The following is a 9,731-nucleotide window of genomic DNA, read 5'->3' on the forward strand; positions in this document are numbered from 1 at the left end:
CACGGCTTTGGCTTCACACCTCGCGGTGCTTACCTCTCTCGCCTATTGAAGTTTTGTTCAAAAACGTCATTTGACAACTTGTATATATAGAAGGATTTCTTACGACGTAACAGTTCTTCCACACCAGCGTAACTGCTCGGCCCTGCTATTGGCAAGACCACTGGTACACCATAGGTTAGCCCAACCCAGTCCTCTCGTACTGGGGTTGGCGAAGCATTTCGAACCCCGTCGAATGGTTTTGGTTCCGGGATATTGTTGCTGACTACTTTTAAGTACAAGAAATAGGTTAAAAATCACGGCTATCGTACGTAACTTCAAACTATTCCCAATTACCCATCTTTCCGTGAAATTAATTAACGGATGGATCATCAGCATGCAGTACTTAAACACAGAATTCCACATCCTACGAATCATGATGTAAAATATACTCTATCAAATTAAAACATTAGCAGTTTTCATTTATGATAACTTGAGACTTAGTTTGAGAATTTGTTCAATGAAATGGAGCTACCAACTTCTTTTTAATAAGAACGATGTCAAATACGTTTGAGTGCATTTTAATTATTTCACAACACAAGTATATGAAGGAGTACTATATTTTCCACCGATAGAAATATTACTGTCAAGTATCTCTACTGATCAAAACGTGACATACGAAAAGAAAACCTCTAGTATTTTTTACCCTTACATGAAAGTGAGTCCGGAATCAAAATGCCCCCAAAAAAACATTTTGAATCAAAATACTCCAACAAAAAAAAAAAAGTTACAAAACTACCTACTGCGCTAAAGCAGTTCACGGAGACGGAGCCATTAACTGCTTTAGCACAGTATTTACTGCGTTATAGAAGCTGTTAAAAAAAAAAAAATCTATAACGCAGTAAAATACTGCGTTATAGAAACAGTACCAAACAAAAAAAAAAAAATTGGCCAACTTTATTTTTTACAACACTTAGTGTTTTTTTCCATACTTTGACCAATGATTAGTCGTGTGTCAAGACTTCGAAACGTTAATATTTTATATAGAACCTGATATTTTTTTCTGCGTACAATAATGTAGGCTCAATACATCAAGGATACGTAAACGTTCGGATCGTCATTTTAGGGGTTGAAAAGGTGTCCGAAGTAAGTTTTATTTGTAAACTTTAGGTTTAAGTGTTCTATATACATAGACGTCCATTTTTGTTTGAAGACTTGTTGTCATTAGCTTAAGGTTTTTTATTTTTAGAGTTTAGATTTATTGAAAATAAAGCCGTTGCCAAAAGGTTTTTAATTGCTTTAGCGTAGTATTTTACTGCGCTAAATTTTTTTTTATTTTTTTTTTATTTTGTATAGCGCAGTAAAATAGCGAGCACTAAAAAAAAATTGGCAATTTTTTTTTTGCAACACTTAGTGTGTTTTTTCATACTTTGACCAACGATTAGTCGTGTGTCAAGACTCCGAAACGTCAATATTTTATATAGAACCTGATATTTTTTTCTGCGTACAATAATATAGGCTCAATACATCAAGGATACGTATACGTTCGGATCGTCATTTTAGGGGCTGAAAAGGTGCCCGAAGTAAGTTTTGTTTGAAAAAACTTAGTGTTTGACTGTAAGGTTATTTTAGTCAACTTTATATGTCGAGAAAATTAGTCAGTTTTATTTTCAAAAATTGAAACCGCAGAAGTGAAATTGACAATCACAGCTACATTACCCCGGGATTTTTACGTTGAAATCTATTGCGTATCATCATCTTATAAGTAAATAAAACTGAAAATTTCACACCAATTTAGGGGAAAATTGAAATTGAATGGGATAAAAGGTGTTTTTTTTTTTTAAAATCGGCTCGGCCCCATAGATCTCGAAAAAATACACAAGTTAAAAAAAAACGCGTAAAACAGACATCCGAGCGCAAAGTTATGACCATCTAAAGTTTGACCACTTTACAACTAGTTTTTCTCCCTATATTTTTTAGAATTATATTTATATTCAAAATAAAGTTATGTCTTGATTAAAAAATAACACGCTTAAATTAAAACCTTAAAAAATAAAACACTTAAACCTTAAACAAAACTTACTTCGGGCACCTTTCCAACCCCTAAAACGACGATCCGAATGTTTACGTATCCTTGATGTATTGAGCTTACATTATAGTACGCAAAAAAAAAAAATCAGGTTCTATATAAAATATTGACGTTTCGGAGTCTTAACACACGACTAATCGTTGGTCAAAGTATGGAAAAAACACTAAGCGCTGCAAAGAATAGATTTATTAAAATAAGATGTTGCGATCTTTTTATGGAAAAAAATACTAAGTTCCTTAAGTGTGTTATTTTTTAATGCGTAACTTTCTTTTGAATATGTTGCAAAAAAAAAAAATCACGTAAATCGGACGTCCGAGCGCAAAAAACCGCGTATATTCGAAATAAAGTTACGCTTTAAAAAATAACACACTTAAATCTAAACCCTAAAAACAAAAAACTTTAAGCTAATGACAACAAGTCTTCAAACAAAAATAGACGTCTATGTATATAGAACACTAAAACATAAAGTTTACAAACAAAACTTACTTCGGGCACCTTTTCAACCCCTAAAATGACGATCCGAACGTTTACGTATCCTTGATGTATTGAGCCTACATTATTGTACGCAGAAAAAAATATCAGGTTCTATATAAAATATTGACGTTTCGGAGTCTTAACACACGACTAATCATTGGTCAAAGTATGAAAAAAAGCACTAAGTGTTTCAAAAAATAAAGTTGGCCATTTTTTTTTTGTACTGTTTCTATAACGCAGTATTTTATTGCGATATAATTTTTTTTTTAACAGCTTCTATAACGCAGTAAAATACTGCGCTAAAGCAGTTAACGTTTCTGTGAACTGCTTTAGCGCAGTAAATTACTGCACTAGAGGTAGTTTTGTAACATTTTTTTTTGTTGGGTATTTTGGTTCAAAGTGATTTTTTTGGGGGGCATTTTGGTTCCGAACTCACATGAAAGTATGGAGTTACAAACTATACTCTATGATCTCTTTTAAATATTCATAAAGTTTCTAAAACAACTGGCAACCATTTGTTCCCCCAACCATACCACCAAATTTTGATAAGAACGGAGCTAACATTTTAAGTTTATGAGTTCTGAATTTTACAAAATGCAGTTTATTGGGTTTTAGATATATTATTCGTACATACTAGCTAGATGGATTTTTTTTTTAAAAAGGATATATTCTGATCGAATTCTTAAGTAGAACAATAGCTCCACCCGAACACCAATGTGATGCATGCAATTCGCCTCACACCCACCCACCCAACCAGGGGCGGAGCTAGGTTGGGCCAAGAGGTTTCTTTGGGGAAAAATTACACTAATATGCGAGGTTAAAAATTATTATTTTTATATATATATAGTAGATGTTGAACTCCTTAGCACCTTCATTTTTTATTTCTTTATATTTTTGAACTCACTTATTAAAAAATCTTGGCTCTATCACACTGCACCCAACCCTACACACACAAGTCACAACCCACACGAACGCACACTTACGTCTTCCTTGCATGCACATATTCGATGACTATCAACATGCATGAAAACAATGTATATATACACACACATTCATATATATCCAAAGCATGAAAATACCATGACAAATAACAACCAACACAATATAACCAAAGAAAATATAAATGGAAAACGAAAGAAATGAACAAGATATATAAAAAGCTGGTCCGGCCAGCACATAACATTCATGAGTCATCTAAATAACAACAGTTAAATGTCAAAACATCTCGAGAGAAAAAAAAAACAAATTAAAATAGCAAAGTAATTAACCAAAACAAAAAACAGACATATGTTTCTGCGAAAGTGATTCATACAATGCAGAAAATGGTTCGGTTCGGTACTTCTTTCCTTTTTAAGCCAGAAAACCCAAGGTGTCGGTTTTACAAGTATTCTTACATGGATTTCAAACCTCGTCCAATGAAAATCCTCCACGTCACATCTGAATCCACTGTGACAGCTGACTAGGATTAACAATCCCAGGAATGTGGGTCCCATCACTCCTCAACAAACTCGCCAACTCATCATAACTCTGGCTCGGCTGCTTCACCTTCCCGTTCCTACCCGGCTCGGTTTTTCGCTTCTTGACCGGCTCGGCTAAAGCGTTCACAGGAACAGCTTTAGCTCGAGCCGGGTCAAACTTTTGACCCAATAAAGTCCCTTTTGTTAAAAACTCATAAGCCATATAACCAGCTAAAACTGGATTAGGCATTTTTTGATTATTCGGCTCGGCTTTGCTAAACGACGTCGTAACACTAGCATTACTAACAGCCGTTAGTAAATTTGACGGTCTTGATGAAGAGGAAGAAGAACAAAACGTCTCTCGGTCTTTTCGCTTGCGTGATGACTCGTCAAGTGTTAAGATTCGACGTGAGTGATAATTATTCATCTTAGCCCTCCGTTTTTTCCCAATCTAATCTATAGCATGCCACGTCACCACACTAAAAATTAAAAATAAACTAAAAAAGGGAAAAGGTGAATTTACGGTTAAGGAATTATGGGGTTTGGAAGAAACAATTAAAAACAGAGGTCAAGAAAGTAATTTCACTAAAACAGGTACATTTCTCGTTGTTTTGGGTAGATAAGAAAATAAAAACTTTTCGAGAGTTACAAGAAAATATATAAAATAAGAAAGTACCCCCGAGAAAGTAAGTAAATAAATAAAACAAAAAATTCCTTTTCTTTTTCAATTTGAACACAGTAAAAAAATTGAAGAGAGATTACTGGGAAAAATTGAAGGGTATGGGAATGAGTTTGAAAGGAAGTTCTAGAAGGATCTATTAAGATCGTCGGATTCCGGCGAACACGGTGGTTTCCGGTGTACGGACGGTGGCACCGCCGTGAAAAAGGGAAGAATTTATTAGAATGGAAATTAGAAAGAGAGAGATAGAGATAAGAGAGACTTTGAGGCAAGGGAGAAAAATAGTGAGAGAGAGGATGTAGAATTTATATAGGGGGAAAAAAACTGAAATGGGCAAACAAGTATATAAATATAACTGTCAGTAAAGAATGTGACCTCGGGTTTGGAAGGTATTATCTATAATGCCATTGGGTTTACTGATTGGAAAAGATAATGGATAATAGCATTTTTGGTCCATACATTATCTGATGAAAGCACATCTGACCTTCATTTAATAGAAATGTGTGTTTTTAGTTCTTTTATGTAAGGAGTAAATTGTATTGAACTATTTTTAGAGCTATTTTACCATCAAATATAGAGTAACAACACAAACTTAACATAATATATGAGTAACTAAGTGGTAGAATGATTAATAATTGTGATAAACTTGTTAATAGTCACAAGCAAGGGATCAAAGGTATACATTTCAATTGATCGAAGGTTAAATATGCTTAGTGAGATATCGCAAGGATCAAAATTAGAATTTATCAATAATTGAAGGACCAAAAATGCTCTTTAACCCAAGAGCTAATTGAGTGAGTGCGAAATGACCGTAAGGTTCTGATGTTTTTGTCATTATTTGGGCGTTAGGAGTTGAAAGTTGGAGGGGTATTTTTGGAATTAGAAATTTGTTAGGGGTGTGGTAATTTTGTAATATAAAGGCGAATTTGAGGGTAATGATGTGAGTGTAATCGAATTTGGAACATCTGGTATAGAGCCAGCGGTGCTAGCTCCGTGTCTTTAGCATTGCCCTTGGGAGGTCAGGATTTTGATACTCTTTTTTTTATTATTATTTTATTAAAATTAATGGGGCTTTTGTACAAATAAAAAAGAATTGGGCTTTTGTTCATTATTATTTTGCAGTATTTTCTTCTTCACTGATAATATTATAAATACTCATCTAGCGAGGCTAAAAAGGCCAAAGGATCTTGCAACCAAACTTTCAAGCATTTTGTTCATGTAATGCTTTCATCTTTTCTCTTTTTGTGTTTTTGGTGCACAAGTTTTGGGCTGTTGTGGAATTTTCAAAGTCTTGGTTGATTCAGGTGACTCAAATTTTTTGTTGCAATTATGGTACTGTAATTATTTTCCACTGTTATATGGTATAAATTGTAATTTTAATTTTATTGTATTTGATTTATGATGTGTATGCTTATATTTAATTTGTACCGACTCTTTAAATGAAAATTCAGTTGATGATATTGCACGGATGGTCATGTATATATTTAATTTGTACCGACTCTTTAAACGAAAATTCAGTTGATGATATTGCACGGATGGTCATGTGAGCAAGATTTTGCTCTCGATTATAAATCAGAATTGAGTTTCTACTATCTTAGAAAATATTTTGTTTTCCTTTTTAAATTTTTGGCCAAACATTTGATTGATAGTATGAACTCCTCTAAGAAAGATTAACAAAAGAGCAACAAAATGCGTTTTGAGTTGTTGGGATTATTTGCTTGCAATTTTCTTATTTAATGTTATTTTTATTCCATTTCACGTGATTGTTAAATATCCAGAAAAACTAAATTGACAATTCATTTATTATCATTACTGTTGAACTTATTTGTTGGATTTAAATGCATATAATAGTATACTCTTCAATTGTGAGCTTACATTTTCTCACTTTTTAATCATATCATTACTAAGCGTATATAAAACATGATTACTATCGAAATATCAAATCAGAACGCAATTTAAAGACTAAGAACGTCTAAAAAATGTAAATGCCTCATCTTGTTAGGATCGGGAGTCCGGGATAGTGCGGAATTAAACAAAGCAGTAAATTAAAGACAATAACAAAGATAACATGAGACAAATATTTAACGTGGTTCGGTCAACTTGACTTACATCCTCAACCAAAAGAGGAGCAAAGTTACTAACACCAACGGATACAAAAGAGAGTACAGAACAACAAAAGAGAGTACAAAATTAGAGTAATTAAATACTCTAATATCCCAAAAAGCCCGAGAGAATAACCTCACAAGATCACTCCAATAAAGGATTCACACAAGTGTTTCCCAACACAACTCTCTTACAAATACTCTCTATAGAAGAAGGCAAACTCAACTAAGTTCTTCTTATTGTTTTTGGCGTGTCTTCAACTATGGGAAGTTGTTCTACTTATAGCAAGAAGTACTTGGTCTCCAAGTTTGTGATGCCACGGGTAATGTCATGAAAAAATGTAGCCACCACATATATTAAAACTTGGTGCCCAAGTTCATTGCTAATAGGCTTATGCCTATATCAAAATGAAGGTCATATTACAAATCTCCACCTTGGCCTAATTTTGGCCAATATAGTAAATATGCTCGATCTTCTCCATAAAGCCCTGAGAGGCATAATTCAAAACATCATGATGTTAGAATCAGACAGATTTCCACCTGATATCGAAACAGTAGCAAAACCTGTAACAGTAGAACTCAACAACGAGTACAACGTTCCAGACTCACATGCCTTCATAACCACAAGTACATCTTGAGAAACTTCAAGAACTCTACCTCCACCTTCATCCATATGAAATGTGTAGAGCTTCTGCTTCAAGTAGAGTCTATTCTCTACTGTTCTTTTCATATACAGGTCTTTCCACATGCCTTTAGCAATGATTTCTGAAGCTACTTCACGTAATACATCATCAGAGAGATTTAGTATAATACTAGATCTCGCCCTTTTATCAAGGTTGATAAACTCCTCATCCATCATTTTTTTTATTTGTTCTCCTTTCCTTGCAGCGCGATATTCGAACCATCTTGAACTAGGATAGCTTCCATTTTCAGCTGCCACATACTGAAGTGTTCTCAACATAAATCGTCGTTATCGTCATAATGACTACTAGAACAAAATCCGAATTAACTAGGCTCTGATACCAATTTGTTAGGATCGGGAGTCCGGGATAGTGCGGAATTAGACAAAGTAGTAAATTAAAGACAATAACAAAGATAACAGGAGACAAATATTTAACGTGGTTCGATCAAGTTGACCTACATCCACAACCAAAAGAGGAGCGAATTTACTAACACCAACGGATACAAAAGAGAGTATAAAATTAGAGTAATTAAATACTCTAATATCTCAAAAAATCCCAAGAGAATAACCTCACAAGATCACTCCAACAAAGGGTTCACACAAAAGAGAGTATAAAATTAGAGTAATTAAATACTCTAATATCTCAAAAAACCCCAAGAGAATAACCTCACAAGATCACTCCAATAAAGGATTCACACAAGTGTTTCCCAACACAACTCTCTTACAAATACTCTCTATAGAAGAAGGCAAACTCAACTAAGTTCTTCTTATTGTTTTTGGTGTGTCTTCAATTTTGGGAAGCTCTTCTATTTATAGCAAGAAGTATTTGATCTCCAAGTTTGTGATGCCATGAGTAATGTCATGAACAAATGTATCCACCACGCATATTAAAACTTGGTGCCCAAGTTCATTGCTAATAGGCTTATGCCTATATCAAAATGAAGGTCATATTACATTCCGCATGTTGTTTATGTTTCTTCAAATAGGCCATCCTGGAATAAATAGTCGTAGCTGATCACGAAATCATAGTAAAGTATATTTGTATAAAATGTGTTTATACAATTGAGAATTCAGTTGGACCCACTTTTATTGATATAAGAAGCATGGTTATTAATTCAAATGGAACAAGAAAGATATGTGGCAATTATTAATTCACTTGGGTTAAGATTCAATTAATCAGTAGTCAGTAGGCACAACTGACTTATGTTGTCCTTATAAGTCCAAAAATTAATTTAGTTATTGTATACTGACTAATTTTCTTGCATATCATCAAATTACTTAAAAACAAACTCCAATAAATAGGTAAAGTGCATATAAATTGGAAAAGTAAAATGCTGGGTAGGTATACAAAGAGTAGACCCTCAAATTTAATTTTACCCTTTAGAAAATGTACTATATTGGTGTAATTCCATGCTAATTATTACATAAGTTTTAGCATAAATAATTTGATATATAACTGTGGCTCAAATACCAGTTTTAACGATATAATTGTGATTAACCTTTTTTGATACACATTTTGTCATAATTGATATGGGTACACGTGCAACGCATGTGCTCGAAAACTAGTATATTAAAATAACATGTGTAATCGATCATAATATGATCTCCTATGAATAAAGAGGTTAAATTCCAATTAAATTACTTGTCCCACATAAAAGATTGATCTTCCATCTTTATTTGTATCGAAATAATAAATCAAGTCCCGGTAACAGACAAATTCCTCTTGTGTAACACTTTTCAGATGGTTAAACCGATAGTTGGAGGATTAGTGGATTATGGAATATGTCAAGATTTTAAATGAGAAAGGGCAAAGGGGAAAAAGGGCGGAAGAGAAAGGTCTAAAAAACTATGAATTTGTTATTTTATGATGATTGTAAATATTTACAATCTCTATTAATTTTTTGTTGTCTTGGTTTGATGGATTGAATACAAATAATCTTCTATAATATGTCAAAATTTCAATATAATTTAAAAAATTACAAACATTTTCTACGTTTTATTTATCAATCTCATGTATTATATTTTGCAAATCTCATAAAAAGGTTAATATATTAAAAGAAGGGAAAAGTGTTCAAAACACACTTAAACTATGACCAAAGTTGTCATAACACACCTAAACTTTGCGGGGGTCATATGACCCCCCTGGACTTATTTTTTGTGTATTATCTACGCTTTCAAATGGACAAAGTCACCCAAACTCGTTTGAGTGTATGCACGCGCTCCACTACAGAAAATTTGATATTTAGTGACTACTTCTTAACGAAGGGAGATG

The 9,731-nt window shown here is 33.4% G+C and overlaps 1 protein-coding gene across 1 annotated transcript; it reads right to left on the minus strand.

Annotated features, from left to right (window-relative positions):
* Positions 1 to 3,690: 3,690 nt before the first annotated feature.
* LOC132610637 (uncharacterized) lies at positions 3,691 to 4,982 on the minus strand. The gene has a single exon (XM_060324957.1). The coding sequence runs from the start codon at positions 4,421 to 4,423 to the stop codon at positions 3,971 to 3,973; it is 453 nt and encodes a 150-aa protein (XP_060180940.1). The 5' UTR covers positions 4,424 to 4,982; the 3' UTR covers positions 3,691 to 3,970.
* Positions 4,983 to 9,731: the final 4,749 nt, after the last annotated feature.

Source organism: Lycium barbarum, chromosome 9, assembly GCF_019175385.1.
Source record: "Lycium barbarum isolate Lr01 chromosome 9, ASM1917538v2, whole genome shotgun sequence".
Lineage (NCBI taxonomy): Eukaryota > Viridiplantae > Streptophyta > Magnoliopsida > Solanales > Solanaceae > Lycium > Lycium barbarum.

Excerpts from the sequence above, each read along its gene's own strand:
- LOC132610637 (XM_060324957.1), bottom strand. The coding sequence starts at position 4,423 with ATGAATAATTATCACTCACGTCGAATCTTAACACTTGACGAGTCATCA.